The following is a 19685-nucleotide window of genomic DNA, read 5'->3' as shown; positions in this document are numbered from 1 at the left end:
GTTGATATGGTTATTGTTGAATTTTTGATTGGCGGGATTATTATTTGCCTTAGCGTCGTTGGCGTTCGCCCTCGTGTCCTTGAGTGGTTGATCTCCAACGAACGAGACCCGGGCTCCTGTGCGATCCTGACGGACGGGGGGTACCGAAGGGACTCCCTGACCGCCCGGTCCCAGTCCCTGGGCAAAGGATTGGTGTGCTCCCGGTCGCTGAGAAGGCGGTGAGGCTGGCCGCATGGGCGTGGTATTTTCCGGCGAGGACTGGAGGGTTGTGTCGTTGTCGTAAGGGCAGATGGTACTAGGGGCGACCATGGACTCGCTAGAGAGGGGTCTAGGCGGTTGAAGGGAGATAGGTCTCGGTGCGGCGGGTCGGGGGTTGAGCTGCTCAGCGGCCAAGAGCTCGACAAGCTCAGAGAGGACGATGTCCATGCTGGGTCTATTCTGGGGTAACCCATCCCAGCATCGCCTGAAGAGCATCTCATACTCCACCGCTGTCCCGGGCACAGTCTTTTCGCGGACTCCTGCGATGATGTTGACGGCCAGCATCACATCCTGCAGCTGTCGTTCAAAGGGTATGACACAGCTCGAGAGTTCCCAGAAGATGACGCCGAGACTGTAGATGTCGCATTTGGCGTTGTAGGTGTAGGTCGGGTTCTGCATCCGCTCCGGAGCGACATAGGGCACAACCCCAAAGAGTCCAGCTTTGGTCGTGTAGATCGTTTTGTTGACGGATTTGCTAAGACCAAAGTCCGTGATCAGCGCCTTTCCGTGGGTGTCGATGAGGATGTTGCGGGAGTGCAGGTCGGTGTGGAAGATGTTTTCGCGGTGGATAAAGTCGAGTCCGCTCGAGACCTCCCAGGCGAGCCGGTACTTTGTCAGCCAGGAGATGGCGATGTTCTGGGTCTCGAGATAGTCCTGAAGACAGCCGTTTTCTGCGAACTGCATCACGATGCAGGTGTCGTGGGTCAGGGGATGTTTCGTGATGCCGAAGAACTTGACGATGTAATTCGAGTCGTGGACCTGCTTGTGCATCTTGAGCTAGTGTGAGGAAGGCAGCAGAGCCAAACAGAGTAGAGCAGAGTCGGTTAGGGGACAGTAATGGCAGCGGATGCTTAGGAAGGGAGGAAAGTATAGGGGACGCGATGAACCCAGGGTCTATTGTCGACTCGGATCCTAATCTCGAGTCGAACTGAGGGTTCCAATGCTGAGAGGGGTGTCTCGGAGCAAACTGCCCAAGGAGAAAAGATGACGGATCTTCTTCTGTAGAAGGATGGATGGCAGACCCCTTGCCCTCTCCTCCCTTGATCCTCTCCTCTCTTCGACTCTCCTCTTCTTCTCCACGTTCTCATGAATGTCCCCCCTTTCATCCCCCCACTCGCTGTCACTGTGCCCAAGATGTTGAACGGCTAATGCTTATTACGGTTAAACAAAATGAACAGCCACTATTCGCCTCTTTGTTCCTGTGCTTCTGTCTCGGGGAAATAGACAGGAGACATATCCAATAATGCCTCGTCTCGTTTGTCCCAGGAGGACGGGGGATTCATCAGAACAGGAACGAGGAAAGAGTGTGCGTGCTCACACACACATACAAAAGAGATGAAGAAGCTACATAAGCATTTACAAGGTGATGGATGGTTTTGGAACCCGCAGCCTTACCTCCTTGATGAGATCATTCGTATTATGTTGTTCCTTGATGGCGATGTGCATGTTGCGCCAGGCCCCGAGATGGATCGTCCCTGAGCCACCCTTGGCAACGTTGTACTTGACTTTGCTGATCTCTGAAAAGGGAATCATCCGCACATGTTTGTCTTTGACCGCATTCTTGAGCCACTCCTCCGCACGGGAGTTTTTCTTGATCTGTGCGCTCTGCGTCCGGTCATTGTTGGTCCGCTCGTTGGCCATGCCGCAGACTTTTTTTTTTTATGTGTGTGTGGGTGTGAATGTGAGAGGGTGAGAGAATGAGAGATGTGTGAATGCGAGCGTGAGTGAGAGTGAGAGTGAGAGGGGGGAAGGGTGTGGTGGGCTTCCGGTGCACAATGCTTTCCCGCTGTCTCCTACAGACACAGCTTTGTTGGAATGTTGTTGAAGCTGCTGCTGTTGCTACTGCTACTGCTACTGCCAATGGTGTGCAGTGCGAGATGCTTGGTAATACCGGGTTATTGGGATGAGTGGGGGTGTGAAATAAATGAGAACGACAGAGAGAATTATAAATAAAATAAAGTAAAAAACGAACACCAGAAGGAAAAGAGAGATGAGAAAGATGGAGATGATGATGGGGGGAGGGGGTTGCGCCAATAAAATGAAATAAGAAAAGATGGAGTTTGATGACAAGAGATCTGATGAGCAGAGTTGTTATTTGCTGAGAAATATCCGTTGCAACAGTCGCAGTCTGTAATGACTCCCTAAAAATAACGATATGAGTTCCTGAATGAAAGAAAGAAAAGGTACCGTTTTCTGCGAAATAATAAAAAAAAAAGATTATATGTCAATTGGTATGTGGATGAGGGATTGGGGATTTGGAGAAAAGAAGGAGGAGCAAAAGAGTCCGGAGTACGGATTGGCAAATAGGCGCCGAGGAAGGGAAGAAAGGGCAGGCTAGACCCGTGTGTGCGCCTGTGTATATATTAAAAAAGTAATAACGGATATCCTTGGACAGGTGTTTCTTTGCTCTTCTTTCGAGGGGTGGACAAAAAAAAAGATGGAATTGAGGGGTGGAGGAGCAAGGGCTGGATTTTTATATTAAAAATGCGAGATAACAACGCCATCCCCATGCCCCCTCCCAACAACAGCAACGAAATCAACAGCAGCAGCAACAGCAGCATCGACAAATTATCGAAAGAATGGGGGCGTGTTTGTGTGTTTGCTTACAGCAAACGCAAACGCAGAGCATCAACGACCCCTCCTGTTCATCTTCATTCCTAGGGGGAAGAATTTAATACTCTACAAAGGCGATCGACGATCGCAGGGCTCCTTTCCCCCTCGCTCGTAGTGTTTCGACTGGTGTGTGCTCATCTCGTAGTAGCTAATCCTTTTTTGCTGATGCAGGTAGCCCTTGGGCTTTCTATTTAATGATTATCGCTTTGCTATATACACTACCCACGGATCATCTTTCCCTCCAACGCACGATTACCATGTCCGATCATATACAGATGTCTATATCTCTTTCATATTATTCATCCAATTCAACGCGTATGTTTTTCATTCGCAACACCCCTTGTTTCGCGTGGAGTCGTCATCAAAGGACTGACAGTAGTCATTTGGAACAGCGGGGGAAGTGTCTGGGGAAGCAACCCCGATTCTCTACTCTTCCTCCTCCAGCAATGTCGTTCCCTCAACTCTCCTTAACCTACCTGGTCAATTGTCCTCACGCTATATATGCCCTGTAAACAGAAAAACACACAGGCACATACACAAAAAAAAATCCCCGTATGGACACGCTTACCGGAACATTCGTATATAGCAAAGGATATCTCTGGTACATACGCATGGCACATGCGATTCGAAGCGCCGTTTGTCAGGGACGGGCCTGTTGTTGTCCAGGTTTGGCCTGGTTCGGATGGACTCTCGACTCCCATGTGCGCGCGTCGTATGTTCTGTTGTGGTGTAGTCTATGAGTAGGAATGTATTTCCATGCTGAAAATAACCTTTTATATAACTTGTTATTGTTGTTGTTGTTGTTGAGAGCCGACTCTTTCTTTATTTTTTATGTTCCTTCCATCTCTTGCCCGATGATACTCTCTCAATGACTAAACACGTCTTCAATTCTCATCTCCCTCCATGGCCAGTCAATTTGAAAATCGTGCATACATTGAGTTCATAGAACGGCTGCATCAGTCCCCCGATCCATGCTCCCGAACCCTCGGAGGGGGGGGAGGACTTGCTTCATTACCAATTTTTTAATTTGCGGATCAATTTCCCTGAAAATTGGCATCCTAGACCGCTGAGAGGAGGGGGGGGGGAGGAGGAGGAGAGGGAATATAAACAGAAATTGGTGGTTTGACCTGGGTAGCAATAAAGCCCTTCTGTCAGGGACCATTGGTCTGGTACCCGACATGGAGTTGTTAATCTTTCAGGACGGGTGCCGCCAGGCCGTTTTTTTTTTTTATTATTATCCCACGCCAAAAATGCTTTCTTGGAGCCCGAGCTCTATCCAGCGAAGGGTACGAATGGTGCTGGTATCTTACCTAACGGAGGAGACGCGTTTTTTTCTTTTTTTATGCCGCCTCGATTCCTGGAGAATTTTTTTTAATTGTTATCAGATGTTATCCATCTCTACCGACCTTGGGCGATCAAAAACGGCGGTTCGGTTGAAGGAGAAGGACCATCCCCCCCCTTCTCAGTCTTGGATGAGAAGGAAAGAATGCATACTGGACACAAACTTCGTTAAGTCTCTCTATACCAGAACATGAATATAGAACCATGCATCTGTCTGCGTGCTCTCCGTCCATTCTATATACTGCATTTTCTACCTGTTGGCCTGGTATAGATGAAAAATAATAAATGCTCCTTCCTCTTTCAGCTTGCGATAGTTCATCTGGACATAAACACGTATATATATAGCCATTGAGGGATGGGTCCAAAGAGGTTACAAATTAGCTGGTACACATCATCTGTTTGGGGGTGTGTGTGCGTATGCGTATGTGTGTGTATGTGTGTGTATGTGTGAAAGAGATAGCAGTCTACGGGCTGGGTTATTGTTTTTATAAAAAGCAACTCAAAGGCTTCAATTGTTTTGTTTCTGATGTCTTGGTCCGACAAACAGAAGAGACCGTTACAAAGGCTAGAGATGTAAAGGTAGAAAATTTCCGCTCCACTGGTTGTGATTGGATCGAGAGAATACTCCCCACGCGTCCGGACGCGTTCGTCAAGAGTCCACTCCGACTGGCTGGCTGCCCAAGGGGTCATCTGCCCCTCCAGGACTTCCGTGTGGCCTCTGTAACCACACGGAGAGTTCACTTGGTCTAGATGTATACATGTACGACCAGGTCAATGCACGTACAAGTACAGCGATTCCTTCGCACGGGCACAACAGGACCACTGATCCCTTTACTGGGGACACGCAGGAAGCAGTACACAGAGTATCCTTCCCCCCCCCCCCCCTCTTCTTCGCTTAGAACGAGAGATCACTCGACCACTGAACAGCATACATGTGCCCCTTGATTGCCCTGGCAAGGAGGGCAAGAGGGAAGGGGGTGTGCACTCCATCAGCTCTCTTTCTCATTCTCATTCGCGCTCCTCATTCATTTTTTTCACACTCCCTTCATTTCACTTGCTTGCCATTCCTGACATACACACACACACTTTTACCTCTTATTCCACAATGTTCACAGAGGACCAGCCCCGTATCCGCAACTGGATCAACGGCCAGTTCGTCGACCCCGTCGCCACCGGCGCCACCACCCAGCAGTATCTGGCAGTCACGAGCCCTTACAACGCCAAGGTCATTGGCCACGTCCCACTCTCGACTGCTGAGGATGTCAACCAGGCCGTTGCTGCAGCCCAAGCAGCCTTCCCTGCCTGGTCCAACCGCACGATCAAGGACCGGGCTGCGATTCTGATTCGGTTCCACTCCTTGTTGACCAAACATGCGAACCAGCTCGCAGAAATGGTAGTGTTAGAGCATGGGAAGAACAAGGCCGAGGCTCTGGCAAGTGTCCTTAAGGGACAGGAAACGGTCGAGTACGCGTTATCGTTGCCACAGGTTGCACAGGGCAAGATGTTGGAGGTCTCGAGAGGGATTACCTGTTATGATACTCGCGTTCGTAAGTCAATGATTAGCGAGCAGGAAGTAGAGAAAAGAAAAGAGAAACGATCGGATCGTGGAGATAGATATCTGGTGAAAAACCTAATCATTTTGCATTGCTGCTGCGTCTCTTTCTTTTTTAATAGCGCTTGGTGTAGTTGCCTCGGTAGTGCCGTTCAATTTCCCAGTCATGGTGCCTATGTGGACCCTGCCGATCGCTATTGCCATGGGTATGTTGTTTTTTTGTGATACTTTTTAGCATGATCTGGGTACAATTCAACCCCCAGGGTAAAGTGACTCATGGAATCACACCTTTTTTTTTGGATCCGATTTTAGGAAACACCATGGTTCTCAAGCCAAGTGAGAAGGTGCCCTTTACAATGACCAAGATAGTGGAGCTTCTTAAGGAGGCAGGCTTGCCGGATGGTGTAGTAAACCTTATCAATGGCACTGCTGAACGTAAGGCACAACTCAGGGAATTGTTTAACGATAATGCGCCTTTCTTTTTTTTCTTTTTTTTTTTTCTAATGGTTATGTGTATATCGCTTTTCTTCACATGCAGCTGTCAATGCCTTGATTGACCACCCTGATGTCAAAGCCGTGACATTCGTCGGCACCTCCCATATCGCCGAGATGGTTTCGCAGCGCTGTCATAGGCTGAACAAGCGCGTCTTGGCCCTTGGAGGCGCCAAGGTATTTACAAAAACCGTGGTTAACCGCAAATTGGTGAAATACATCTGATGTTTAACCTTATGTGTGTGTCCCCCCTCCTCCCCTCCCTTCTTCCCCCTTCCAAAATAGAACCATATGATCTCGGCGCCAGACTGCAACATCGAAATGACCTCGACCGACGTCGTCAACTCGTACAGTGGCTGCAGCGGTCAGAGATGCATGGCTGCCACGGTGCTGCTGACCATTGGACACCAACAAGAGCTGATCGACAAGATCGTGGCCAAGTCGGAAGCCCTCCGTGCAGGCAGCCACGCTGGAGAGGTAGGACCGGTCATTGACCGGGCCTCGGTCGAGAAGATCACGCGGTACATCAACGAGGCCGAATCGAGCGCCGGGGCCAGGATACTAGTCGATGGACGGCCCTGGACCAAGGAGCATCAGGAAGGGTTCTGGGTGGGGCCGACGGTGATTTTGCATACGAACAAGGAGGACGCGGCGTTGCACGATGAGATCTTTGGGCCGGTGCTGTCCATCCTGGCGGTCGAGGCTGCGGAGGAGGCGTTGGCGATCGAGAACGCGAACCCGTACGGGAACGCGGCGTGTATCTACACAAACTCGGGCGCAACAGCGGATTATTTCATCAAGCGGTTCAGTGCCGGCATGTGCGGTGTCAAGTAAGTCAGTCAGTCAGTCAGTTTATATTGGGCTACACTCGGGCGGGCCAAGGACCTGTGTTGTATTTGTGTGTGCATGCTTCGATGTTGATGCCGTGGCACTCATATTTTTTTTATTTTTTTATTTTTATTTTTATTTTTTTCATTGCTTCATAGTATCGGCGTTGCTGTGCCCCGAGAGCCATTCTCGTTCGGCGGGTGGAACAAGAGTCGATTCGGAAACCATTGTGACATCACTGGAGACGGCGGGGTTGAGTTCTTTTCGACAAGAAGAAAGGTCACCACCAAGTGGGTGCCTCAGGAGAACGCGTCCTGGATGAGTTAAGAAATGAAACGAAGAAAAAAAAAATCTCGAGGACGTGCGCCGTGGGTTTGGGTCAGTCTCTCTGACTCTGCAGAAAACCACTCTTGTTTTTTTTTGTGTAGTATAGATTTAGTGATTAAAAAACACTATTGTTCCTTTTTTTTTGTTTCGTTTCTTCTCCACCAGTTGAGGTTTCCACAACATACATACTCTCGGGATGCTGTTTCATGACTAGAATCTTCACATCGGGCGAGAACTAATAATTCAATCTTTTATAGTTTCCTCACTGCCGGGGAAGAAGAGACCCTTCCTCCCTATCCTTCGAACTTCTTCATCATGGCAGTGTGACGGGTCCCTGATCGACAGCAGCTTTATTTCTCTTGTTCTTTTCGTATTCGGTTGTATTGGCTAAGGGACGAACATATTTGTTTGTCAAGGGAAGGAATACCGAAAAAAAGAGAGCTGAAGTAGAGGAACGGGAGGAACGGGTGAAGGTTGAGAGTATAAGGACAAGAAGCATGTGTCCCAGATGGCGGTAGATGATAAAAATTATACGCTTGAGTGAGCGAAGCAGCATGGAGGATGGAGGGTGAGGACGTTGATGATCTCGGAGGAGGAAGAGAAGGGTGTTGTGTAGGTCATTCGTTAAAAGTTCGTTTACGGCCACTTATTCTAGAAAGACATGCTCACTTGGCACTTTTGATACTTTTTTTTATTTTTTTTATTTTTATTTTTTTTTGGTGTATACTGTTCAGTCTACATGCTCGTATGCTTTTTTTATTATATAATCTGTCGATGGTAGAAGTACATGTGTATGATGTGAATGTCCGAAGCAAGGAAGGAAGGAAGGAATAAAGGTCATAAAAATTGCGTCTTTCTAGACACGCCGAGCACTATTTCGGGACGCGCGCAAAGGGAGGGAGAGTATTATATTTTTCTGTTTCTAAGCCATTGCAAAGGCAATGATTACAGCCAGGAGCATCGTCCAAGCGGCTGCATGGACAGTCGCACCAGCCTCGTTAACTGAGACAGTGACCTGGACCGCCGCGCCGCTGACCGTCGTCGTGGCCTCGGTCGAGGGAAGATCCGTCGTTGAAACAGTCGTGGGCGGAGGTGGAGTCGGGCTAAGCACAGTCGTCGTCTGGTTCATGGTCAATGTCGTCGAGGTGGTTGCGTTCAGCACCGTCGTCGAAACTGTCGCGTTCAGCGTCACCGTCGTCACCGGAATGTATACCGTGGTCGTTTCTGTCGTTGTCACGACCTCGATCGTCGTGGGCGTCGCGTTCACGGTAGAGGTAATGGTAGCCACCGGTGGCTCTGTCGTAGTCATCGTCGTCGTAGTCGTAAATGTAACCGTCGCCGTCGTTGGGGTCACCGCAGGATTGCCGCTATCGTAGGGTGCCTCACCAACACACTCTGCGAGGGTCACGAAAGCATAGCCATGCTTCTGGGCCGCACTAACGGTCGTTTTCAACTGCTGGGCCCAGTTCGGACCCTGGGGTTGACGGATGATAAGCGAGTTGGTTTCTGTAAAGTAACTGTCAATGTTGTTGATGTCCAAGAAGGCGTTCTGGTCCAGGTTTGAGCCCGTAGGAATGAGCCCAAGTTCTTGAACGGTCGCTTGACAGGCCTCATTACAGGACCCTGAAGATATGCGCGCGAGACGAGGACGGAGACGGAAGGCTGAGAGGACCCCCTGTAGGAGGTCCGAGGTTCGCTGGGATGGATTGATGCCGGTAGTTTGGACCTGGATAGCGAGTTCGTGACCAGATTCGGAAATAGTCTTGAGCAAGGCGAGTCTTGAGGCTGTCAGATCACTAGGTCTTTTTATTTATTTATCAATGGAGAGAGGGACATGTTCCAAGTCAGTCAACATGCGAAAGTGGTCAAAAGGAATGACCTCCCAGTGGCCAATTGTATCGGTAACACACAGCAGGGGAGGGTTACTTACCGAACAAAGAAAGTTGCCTTGGTACCGCTGATGTCAAGTTGGTTCAAGAGGTCATTGGTTCTGTTCCCGGTAGAGATATCAAACGTCAAGGCAGCCCAGCGAGCTGTCGTGCATGACACTGGGATGGCGTCCGGGGCAGCTGTAGCGACGGAGGCGAGGACCAATGTGGCGTAGAAGAAGATTCCAGAGAATTTCATGTTCTGATGTCAAGGATAGGATTTACAAGGAAGGATATAGAAGAAAGATGGCCAGAGATAAGGATAGTGCTGTACAGTACAGAGTTGTAATGAGAGATAAGGTTGCCTAGATTTAAGAGAAAACAAGAAAGCAAAAAAAAAAGTGAGGAGCCAGTATTGGCGAACGGGTGGATGGCCATCTTTTTATATCAAAAGTGCCAGGACCAGCTCGAAACATCAGTTGCTGTTGGACAGGATCCTCCTCCCCCCTGGATTTAGAGAGAGTGTGAGAGAGCGAGAAAAAAAGAGAGTCGCCGCTTACGGAGGCGGGAGAGGATATAGACTTGATTAGGATTAATATGAAGGTTGCACAAAGGGGGAGGAGGGGGGTTCAAGCAGGGTTTGATGTTTAGATTGTTATATGTGTACCACGCTTACACTATATGACATCTATCGATTAACTAAAACACGTTTGTACAGTACATGTATGCGGACATGTACATACATACATACATACTGCGACACTGCAAACCTACTCTCGAAGACAGTATTGCGTCTCTTTTTAATTGCATGCTGCACTACATTGCACGAGGAGTCCTCAGTATGGAACATTTTATCCTAAAAAAAAAAAAAAGAGTGGGTCGTTGCAGTGGCGGGAGGCGAGGTTGCTTGACGAAAAAAGTCCGACAGGACGTTTATGTTTCTGATAGACACAAAAATACCCTCCCCTCCCCTGTTTTGTCTGTGAGAGAGAGAGATTGCGGAATGTCTGTGAGAAAGAGTGAGGATGGAGGGACGTGATTGGCCCGACACAGCTATTTTTTTTCCCTGTTTCGGTGCTGTGCTTGATGATCTAAGACGCTTGTCGACCCCTGCATTCGAGTATTTTACGCTGACTCGGCATGCATCACATCTATTTTTATGACATTCCGATTCTAGTGACGACAGGGAACAACGTGGTCTTCTTATAGTCATCTGGGTTCAAAGGACAAAACAGGAAAAGGGGGAGGGCACGCTCTGGGAGAAAGGCAGGGGAGAGGCATGTCACGCCTTGATTGGTTGTAGCCAAGGCAAGAGAGACGCGTCGTGTCTCAGTTTTCCTTTTTTATTTTATATTTTATTTTATATTTTTTACACTTTGGCAGTCAGAGAGACAGAGAGAGATGGGAGGGGATTGACAGAAAGAGATTGGGAGCTAACAAAACTACGCGCGGAGGCAAAAACCCTGAGTCACTTCTTTCTTTTCGGTTCTCATCAAGGTTTGCAACTACAAAGGCATGCATCTTTTTGTAATGAATGATATAGGATAGAGAATGATGATAATATTTATTATATCAAATGCTTATGAGTGTCATGAATTACTGTACAAGCATGGTAAAGGAAGGTGTCATAAAAAATGTAGGTGAAATGTATACGCATAAAAGAAGGGAATAGCTCATTTAGACCATGGCAAAGGCGATGACAGCGGACAAGGCCAAAGTCCAGGCTGCGACCTGAACAGCTCCACCAGCCGCGCTCACTTTCTGAGTTGTTGTTGACTGGGCAGCAGCGTTCGTTGTGACGGTAGCAGAAGAGAGACCGGTCGGAGAAGCAAGCACCGTGGCAGTCGCCGTCGAATTATATGTCGCCGTTGCGGTAATCGTAGCTGTGGAGTCATCCAGGTAGGCGGGTTGACCGATGCACTCTGCCAAGGTCACGAACTTGTACTTCGAAGCAGCTTCGTACACATAATCCACAAGCTGCTCGATCGTGAACTGGTACTCATGCTGCAAGACAATGAGCGAGGGCCAGCCCTTGTTCTTGTTCTTGAGAAGGTTTAGGATATCTTGCTTTGCCTTTGACTTGTCAGCCGATTTCTTGTTATACTTTCCATCGTTCGTGTCGACATTGACATCCGTCGCGATCAGACCGAGCTCTTGCATGATGGGGAGACAGTTTTCTTCTCCGCACTGGCTCTCGGAGGCGCGGACGTAACGAGGGCGTACACCTGCGTATTGGAAAATGATGTCGGAAGTGTTGGAAATCTGGGACCTAATATCGCTGTCGCTCAACTGCTCAAAGTCGACGTCGCTCCAAGCGTGGATCGCGAGCTGGTGGCCCATCTCGGTAATGTTGCTGAGCAATGCAGAATTATTGGCAACCTGGTCACCGCTACATTTCGAAATCGAAAGACATTTTTAGTAAGTATGGGTTATCAAGCAGGAAATAGATGGATAACAAGAAAGCGACAAATACCTACCGGATAAAGAACGTGGCGTTGACTCCAAGCTCGTCGAGCTTCTCCAAGAGGTCTGCAGTATATTTACCAGGACCGCTTTCAAACGTCAAAGCGGCATAACCTTTCTTCTTGCACGCCTTCAGTATGGTGTAGGTGCTGTTCCTTGGTACAGTGGTAGTGTTGTTGGTTGGGGCCGGGATAGCACTGTTGCTTGGGACCGGGATAGTACTGTTGCTTGGAGCTGGGGAAGTACTGCTGGTCGGGGCCGGGGAAGTGCTGTTGATTGGTGCCGGGGATTGGTCCTTGTCAATTGGAATGGAGTTAGCCGTGAGGACAGAGGCCAAGAGCAGAACTGCGCTGGGGAAGAGACCGGAAATCTTCATTTTTGTATGGTTGGCTTGCGTGGGTGATAAGGTGAGAGGAGTGAGAGAGAGAGAGAGGAGAGTACTGTGTTGTACTTTGGCAGTGTGAGAAGATGAGTTGGTTTGATGAGGATAAAAAAAAAAAAAAAGGGCTGATCCTGGGACCTTTTTATACAGAATGCCAGGATCGGCTAAAGCACGAACCGTAGGTACAAGAACCCCTGGTTACAACAGTGAGGGCGAAAATAGGGTACCATCTGGAGGGAGGCGAGGAATGTAGATTGGAATTCGGTAACGGTTGCACGAGGAAGGGGGAAGGGGGGAGTAAGAAGGAGGGAGGGGAGAGTCACAGCACTGCTAATCTATGTAACCATCCTAAAACACTGTGTTGTCGTGGGAGTGAGCCTCTACACTCAGTGGCCAAGCAGAGCACAGCAGTACCATACGCGCTGCTATACGTTGCTTCGCGCTACTATGCGCTAATATGCGTTGCTATGAGTGGGGGAGGGGGAAGGGAAAAGGTAAAATACGTGGGTGTACGAAATAATGCACCCCGTGTTTTAAAATTTCTTCAACTGTTGAGATCCATCCACAAGTATGAGAATGAGAATAATGAGGACAGGAGCACGATCCTCTTTTCTCTCTGAAAACGCCGCATCCGGTTTCTTGTCAAGAAGCATGGAACCGGGCATTCTCTTTCTCATTGCTTCTCTCATGTTTCTCAGCCAGAGTCCGTGCGCAACAAGGGCCATTGAGGCCTCGCAGCTTTAAATGTCTCAGTGGTCGGCATCATCTTCGACCATACCGAGAGTCACATAAAAATGAGCATCTTTTTTCGGAGACGACCCTGTTCTTGTTGACGAACCTGAAACATTATATTTTTAAACCCGCCGCAACTGCTGTGCTATTTTTTTAGATGCCATCCCCTAATACGCAGCATATTCTCCCTATTATTAGTAAACATCCTAGAAACGTACAAAGGGGCGAGTGCTCGCGTCTTTTACTCCCTGTTTAAGGTGTCAGGATTTGCATCAGAGAGAAGGAAAGAGACATGCGGAAAGTATTCGTGTTTTTTCTCGTCCCGCTAGAAGCGCGCCGACAGCAGGCATATCTTTGGCGCGAGTCGATTGTCGCATAGTATAGTCTCCAACGCACTCCATGAACAGTAACCGTTGGCACACATATGATCCAGTTGCGGCTCCAACTCTACCTTCAGTTTTTGCTCTCACACTCGCATTCAACTTGAGCTAATCTCTCGAGTCATATTGGAAGGAACTTGTAGTAAGTGAATTCCTATTGCATAATACATTTCAATCTTCCGCCACAAAGAGATGGATCTACAGCGCAATGCAACGCTGATCGCTATCTTTGTGGTGCGTTACTCGCCGATCATGCAAACGTATGCTGCCCTGGCCCCGCACTAGATCTTGATGCTGCAGATCGGACGCTACTATACTGCCTGTAAGGGGGAGGCGGTTGACAGCCATGAAGGGGACGGAGACGATATCCTTTTTTTTAGCAAATAGTCTTCAGCTTTTAACACATTGATAGGGTGTGGCAATTGTTGGGCAGGCTCTAAAGGTAGGCCCGGGGAATGTGACCTGTCTTTTGGCGACTGAAGATCGGCGGATCTGACTCGAAAGACAAATTGAAAATGCTTTCCTGCTTTCTCTCTTATTTCTGCGATTGTGCAAAAAACTCATATATCAGACTATCCTCCTCTTTCTAAAACCGGAACGCCTCAGGACAGCTTCATCGCACTCTTGTACAGACTTAGGCGCAGAATTCTCAGTCACCCTCATGATGTATCATAGAACAACAAGGGCGAGGAATGGATGGATTTACTGCAGCGTGAAGATTCGGTCAAGATTTTGACCAAGGGAACCAATCAGGGCACGATGAACTTGAAGGTCGAGATCGGTCGTTCCCTTTCAGAGTGCTGCTTATCGGCGTCATTTTTTGCTTCAGCTGGAGAAAACGCTCCAGCTAAAGGCCGAAAGTAGCGCAAGTCTCTGTCCACCTCAGGCTATTGATTTTATATGCACGTATACCCATGGCACAATAGACACGACAATTTATGCACATGCTGTTCCTGTCAGTATTGGCTAATAAACATGGAGCAGGTACCGTGTTCGCCACTCTCTGGTCCAGGGGATGTTTAAATACAAGATGATTTCTGATTTCTTTTTTTTTACCCCAATTTCTCTCACGCTGCCCCTACACCACCCAACTCCACTCCCACTAACACCCATAACCAAACGCACATGCACGCTCGTATACATTGACATACGCTCCTACACTTGCGATCGAGCGCACTTGCAGTCACCCACACTTCTTTCACTAGGTAAGTCGATGACCAAGTAAAAACAGTAGCTCCCGGCGTCGACAGCTATTACTGGAGCCCCTAACATGTATTATGTGTCTGCTGCCATATAGGGCCTCACACCTTACTCCTATCTCTTTCATCGCTCCTGTGAACCCAGTTTTTTCTAACAGTAAGTGTATCCTGTTCCGGCAATGAACCCTCTTCCATGCTTGCAAAATACGTCTCAGAAACTATACATGAATGCTCTTGAGTACTGTACCAACAGACATATTTATCTCCTCTTAAAGAGCGATTTAACCGACTATCACAAATGTCAGGGACTCTCGTAAATAGCCTACCCGAGTCGTGGGGCAAATTAGGCGAGGTTCCGCCTCCTAGCCCTGAGACGCTCGTTGGAAACGGCGCATTTGGCGAGGTCTACAAGTGGAACAGGCATGGAACCATGATGGCCGTGAAGAGGCTTCGAATAGGAAACGGGGACAACAGCGTTATCAAGACGGAAGCAAAGATTGTATCTCGGCTCGCACACAGACACATCATTCAGTGCTACGGCGTGGAGCTGGATGACCTCTATGCCTACATTATAACGGACTATGCTGAAGGCGGCAGTCTCACGAAAGCCATACCAAGACTGGATTGGGACAACAAAATAAGGATTGCGGCGGAGGCGGCTCAGGGACTGGGGTACCTTCATAGCATGGATATCATCCATAGAGACATCAAGGGAGACAATATTTTGTTGACGAAGCACAACGAGGTCAGGCTATGCGACTTTGGAATGGCTAAGGTCATGGATTCTGCTGTTTCTGTCTCCAGATACAGACGAAAAGGGACGGCAGGATATATTGCGCCGGAACTGATAAGTCGCAGCCCAAAATACTCGGCCAAGTCCGACGTCTTTGCGCTCGGTATTGTGATGAGGGAGATGCTGGATCAGAACGCACCTCCGGACTACACGGTGCTTATGACCCGATGCATCGATGCGGATCCGAACAACAGGCCTACTACAGACGAGATCGAGGATACGTTACAGGTCCCTGGAGTCCACAACAATGCTGGTGGAGATAGTGCAGATGAGACAGCGCATAGCCTATCGGCCGACGATGAATATGATCAGGGACTACGGCAATACAGTGGGAATGGGGTCAAGCGCAATCGTGCAGAGGCCGCAGAGCGCTTCCGGAGGGCATCGAACATGGGACACGCAAAGGCCCAGTATCAGTTGGCAGAGATGTACCGCACTGGAGATGGTATCCTACAGGATTACACTAAGTCTGTAGAATGGTACCGGAAGGCCGCTGATCAAGGATACGCCCCGGCACAGACTTGTCTTGGGCTTTTATTTCTTACCGGTAGCAATGGGGTTTCCCAGGATTACCGCCTCGCCCGAAAGACACTTAAAACGGCAGCTGACGATGGAGATACCAAAGCATGTACTCACTTGGCTTTTATGTACCTCTGTGGATGCGGCGTCTCTCAAAGCAACGACGAAGCCATAAAATGGTATCTCGAGGCTGCCAAACGAGGGGATGTCGAGGCGCAGTGCTTCCTCGCAGACATGTATGTGACGGGTGACCGTGTCGAGCGAGACTATGATGAGGCCCACAAATGGATTTCGATGGCTGCCGAACAGGACTATGCACCTGCACAGTACGATCTCGGTATGCTCTATCTTCAAGGCCAAGGCGTCCCTCAGAGCGACTCTGAGGCAGTGAAATGGTTTCGCAAGGCCGCCGATCAAGGGAAGCACGATGCGCAATACCGGTTAGGCGAATTGTATCTCGAGGGAAGAGGTGTTCGTACGAACAAGTCAAAGGGCATGACGTTGCTTCGCAGAGCGGCCGACCAGGGCAATATTGATGCTCGCGTTACATTAGCATTCCATGTTTTGCAGCTATAGCATAGACTATGTTGATTGTCATTGTTGAATATGAAATAAATAAGCGGGGCTGGGAGTCTCGTCGGCAATTCAATCAGCAGAAATCTACAGATCCCCATCTCAGCACACCGCACTTTGTTCGTTTCTCTCTCTTTCTTCGAGGTCTTCTTCTTTTTACCTTTTACGTACCTATTCTTCCTCAGTGATCTTTTTTTAGTACGTGATAGGGAGGCGGAAAGAGGAACGTGTCTTTGCCTTTTGTTCGTTTGTTCACTCTTTCTCAATAAACCCTGTAAAGCACTTTGCTTCATTTGACGGAGATGATGATGGACTTGTTACGCCTCTTTGCGTTCGTGGCGTGTTGTCGTGGAGTATCCTGTGAAAACCACGTTTATCCTTTTTAATGGGTTTCTCCCTTGGCCCCCAGGTTTACAAAAGCGCCAACATCCTCCTTGACCAGTGCGGAGATGCCAAGATATGCGACTTTAGAAAGGCACGCATAGTCGGTCAGAGCGGTCAGGGCAGTGAGGGCGGCACACTCGCATGGATAGTGCCAGAGTGGTAGCGATATCGTGCCGAGTCATATTTTTGTGAAGACGAATTATCGTGGTCATTAATGGTCCCTAAACAGGCATCTGGGACGAACTGGCCTGTCTTTGGAAGGTCGTCAAAGTGCGTAAGGCAGTCAACGCGGTGGTCTTCATAAATGTGGTGGACAGGAAGCGTGTTGTGCACAGATATATCAGGGCCGCCATCGTCTTGCTGACTGACGAGCTGGTCGCGTAGCGCGTGCCCTCTATCTTTGATGGCCCCATGCACTGCTCCTTGGGAGCTTGAGCATTTATTTATTCATTCAGGTCATCTATTCTTCAATCCTTTTTTGCCTGTCTACATCCCTTAGAATCTTCTTGCAGCATTCGACCGCGCTTTCGAATGCGTTGGTGCCTCCCGTCTCGCGGAACTCCTTCCCTGCTTTTGTCTTTGCCCATTTCTCTGCTTCCTCGACCGCTTTGCAGGCCCATTTCTCTGCCTCGGAGCCGTCCTTGCTGACCACAAATCCATTGAAGTATGCTTCTGCCAGTAGATGATATGCTGGGAGAAATCCGTCTGCAGATGTCTTTTGAAACCACTCCATAGCCCTCAGTTGAGCTTGTTTGTCGTCGTCGTCCAGTCCCACATCGTTGGTGCTCTCGTCTTCCTGGCATGCCTTCTGATAGCACTCGACGGCCATCAGTAAGTCTTTCTCCACTCCTAGTCCGTTGGCGTACATGTCACCGAGGCAGTATAGGGCCTGGATGCTCCCACTTTCTTTCGCCTTGAGAAACCACTCCGCTGACTTGGGATAGTCCGGTTCCATGCCGATACCCTCATAGTACATGTAACCGATGTTTAACTTGGCATCTGTCGATCCGCCACCGCCTGACTTGAGATACCAATCCATCGCCTTACAAAAGTCCTGCTTCACACCAAGACCATGATGGTACATGTATCCGATACTGAAGTTGGCGTCTAGATCTCCTGCGTCGCTTACCTTTACATACCACTCCATAGCCTTGGTATAGTCTTTGTCCACGCCGAGGCCGCACTGGTACATGTGGCCGATCTTATATTTGGCGCCTACGACTCCAGCTTTGCTTGCCTTGAGGTACCACTCCATAGCTTTGGCATAATCCTGCTTTACGCCGCGCCCCTCGTTGTACATGTGGCCGAGATCGCACTGAGCCTTCTCATTCCCCAGCTCACCAGCCGTCAGAAAGTATTTTGCGGCCTTTGTATCGTCTTGGGACACAATTTTGCCATACAAATATATCAATCCCAGTTGGTAGTATGCATTCGGAGAGCCCTCTCTGACACCCTTCATCAGATACCGCAGACTCTCGTGCTGATCCTCCTCCGGAATCCGAATAACGTCGACATCGTTGTCCTGAGGTGTGTCATGCATATCCGGTAGCGCATCCTCTGCTGCCGGTCTCTTCTCCGGTTCCTGCTTCCAGCACTCATGGATGCAGGCTGCATACTCCTCGGGTGTGTCCTCTGGGATATCTTCGGTATAGCCGTTCCTAATGCACTGTGTTATGCTATCTGGATCGTGTCCTTGGTACGGCTGCGTGCATCCGGCGGCCATCTCCCACATGACCATCCCTAGAGCATAAACATCAGACTTAGATGTGTACTGGGGCGGGTCCTGGAGCAGCTCGGGCGCCATCCATGCAAGTGTGCCGCCCCCACCGCCCTCATCGCTCTGGTCGACCGTGCGCGCCTTTCTGAAGTCGCATATCTTGGCATCTCCGTGCTTACTGAGGAGGATGTTGGCACTTTTGATGTCGCAGTGGATGATGTCCAGGCTGTGGAGATAGGCCAGACCTGACGAGACCTGCCTCGCAATCAGTATCTTGTGCTCCCAGTCCGAGACAGCATTGTTCGATATAGCTCTAGATAGGCTGCCACCCTCGAGGTATTCCATTACGAGCAAGTCCCCTTCCACATGGTAGAACTGAACGATGTGTCTGTTGAAAACCTGCTTGAAGATGGCCACCTCGCGCCTGCAATCCTCGTGTTTAGGATCCAGGAACCTCTTGACAAACACATCATCCATCTCATACTTAGCCTTGAAGGTCTCTGCTTGGCCTCCATGGCCTATCTTCTCTCCTAGTATGATACCCTCCATCTTGTAATGTATATCTGGCAGCATATCGACGTCGGTGGAGTTGGCGGCGGGGTTGTAAGGGTGGGCGATGGTAGCCGTGGAGCAAGATTCTAGACATACAGAGCGTGTGAAAGCTTTGTTAGAATCTTTCCAGATAAGTAGAACCCCATCTTGACTGCTATGTAAAACTACATGGTGTTATCCGGTTATTTCTCTCGGTCAGCAGCTGCTTAATGGCAAGGAAGTGTCCACTTTTACTTGCCCAGCAGCTTGTAGCGGCTGAGATGATACCTCTCCAGTCCGGGACCAAAGCTAACTGGTAACCGAGAGATGTCATAACAGTGCTGGAAATAATTGGAAAGGGGCTGGGGTATTACCTGTGAAGGGAGGCTGGACATTTGCTGCAGATGGTTCCTGAGTATTCCCGTCAGGTCCTAATTTTGAGTCATAAGATGTGCGGACTCGAATCGGCTGCAAGTCCTTCTGGTATGTGCTGGATCCTAAAAGAGAGGATATCTCCAAGGTAGAATCAAGTTGCGATGCCAAGGCAGAAGCGAGAACATCGTCGCGAGCTCGGATGCTGCTAATTCAATATGCGGATTGGTGAGTATTCCTTCTTTCGCCGCCATTGACTGGTATCCGCGGGGGCGGATAGCATACTTTTCTGTACCCTGTTTCTGACTTACCTCTCGATATCGGTGATATAGTCGCCGTGATCCATTGTACAGGCTTAACG

At 49.1% G+C, this 19685-nt stretch overlaps 5 protein-coding genes across 5 annotated transcripts; 2 read left to right on the top strand and 3 right to left on the bottom strand.

The window, feature by feature from the left end:
- Positions 1 to 5317: 5317 nt before the first annotated feature.
- Positions 5318 to 7411, top strand: BC939DRAFT_402354 (Aldehyde/histidinol dehydrogenase; the record flags this gene model as incomplete). Its single annotated transcript, XM_051552673.1, has 6 exons — positions 5318 to 5759; positions 5887 to 5970; positions 6077 to 6199; positions 6303 to 6433; positions 6542 to 7086; positions 7243 to 7411. 6 exons carry the CDS (start codon positions 5318 to 5320, stop codon positions 7409 to 7411), a joined length of 1494 nt encoding a protein of 497 aa, XP_051407716.1.
- Positions 7412 to 8129: 718 nt separating this feature from the next.
- On the bottom strand, positions 8130 to 9680 carry BC939DRAFT_465148 (uncharacterized protein). The gene is made up of 2 exons (XM_051557465.1): positions 9342 to 9680; positions 8130 to 9213 (listed from the first exon to the last, which is right to left on the bottom strand). The coding sequence occupies exons 1-2, from the start codon at positions 9536 to 9538 to the stop codon at positions 8334 to 8336; spliced, it is 1077 nt and encodes a 358-aa protein (XP_051407715.1). The 5' UTR covers positions 9539 to 9680; the 3' UTR covers positions 8130 to 8333.
- A 1015-nt stretch (positions 9681 to 10695) lies between these two features.
- Positions 10696 to 11779, bottom strand: BC939DRAFT_465147 (uncharacterized protein). The gene has a single exon (XM_051557464.1). The coding sequence runs from the start codon at positions 11617 to 11619 to the stop codon at positions 10957 to 10959; it is 663 nt and encodes a 220-aa protein (XP_051407714.1). The 5' UTR covers positions 11620 to 11779; the 3' UTR covers positions 10696 to 10956.
- Positions 11780 to 14273: 2494 nt separating this feature from the next.
- On the top strand, positions 14274 to 16402 carry BC939DRAFT_428575 (kinase-like domain-containing protein). Its single transcript, XM_051553207.1, has 2 exons — positions 14274 to 14441; positions 14534 to 16402. The coding sequence occupies exon 2, from the start codon at positions 14734 to 14736 to the stop codon at positions 16321 to 16323; it is 1590 nt and encodes a 529-aa protein (XP_051407713.1). The 5' UTR covers positions 14274 to 14441; positions 14534 to 14733; the 3' UTR covers positions 16324 to 16402.
- Positions 16403 to 17164: 762 nt separating this feature from the next.
- Positions 17165 to 18508, bottom strand: BC939DRAFT_465136 (uncharacterized protein; the record flags this gene model as incomplete). The annotated part of the gene is made up of 1 exon (XM_051557463.1): positions 17165 to 18508. The coding sequence occupies one exon, from the start codon at positions 18506 to 18508 to the stop codon at positions 17165 to 17167; it is 1344 nt and encodes a 447-aa protein (XP_051407712.1).
- Between the last annotated feature and the right edge of the window lie 1177 nt (positions 18509 to 19685).

Source organism: Gamsiella multidivaricata, assembly GCF_025024155.1.
Source record: "Gamsiella multidivaricata strain RSA 2152 chromosome Unknown BC939scaffold_88, whole genome shotgun sequence".
Taxonomy (NCBI): Eukaryota; Fungi; Mortierellomycota; class Mortierellomycetes; order Mortierellales; family Mortierellaceae; genus Gamsiella; species Gamsiella multidivaricata.
Note: the sequence above shows the minus strand (reverse complement) of the source record. Positions and strands in the feature narration are given on the sequence as shown.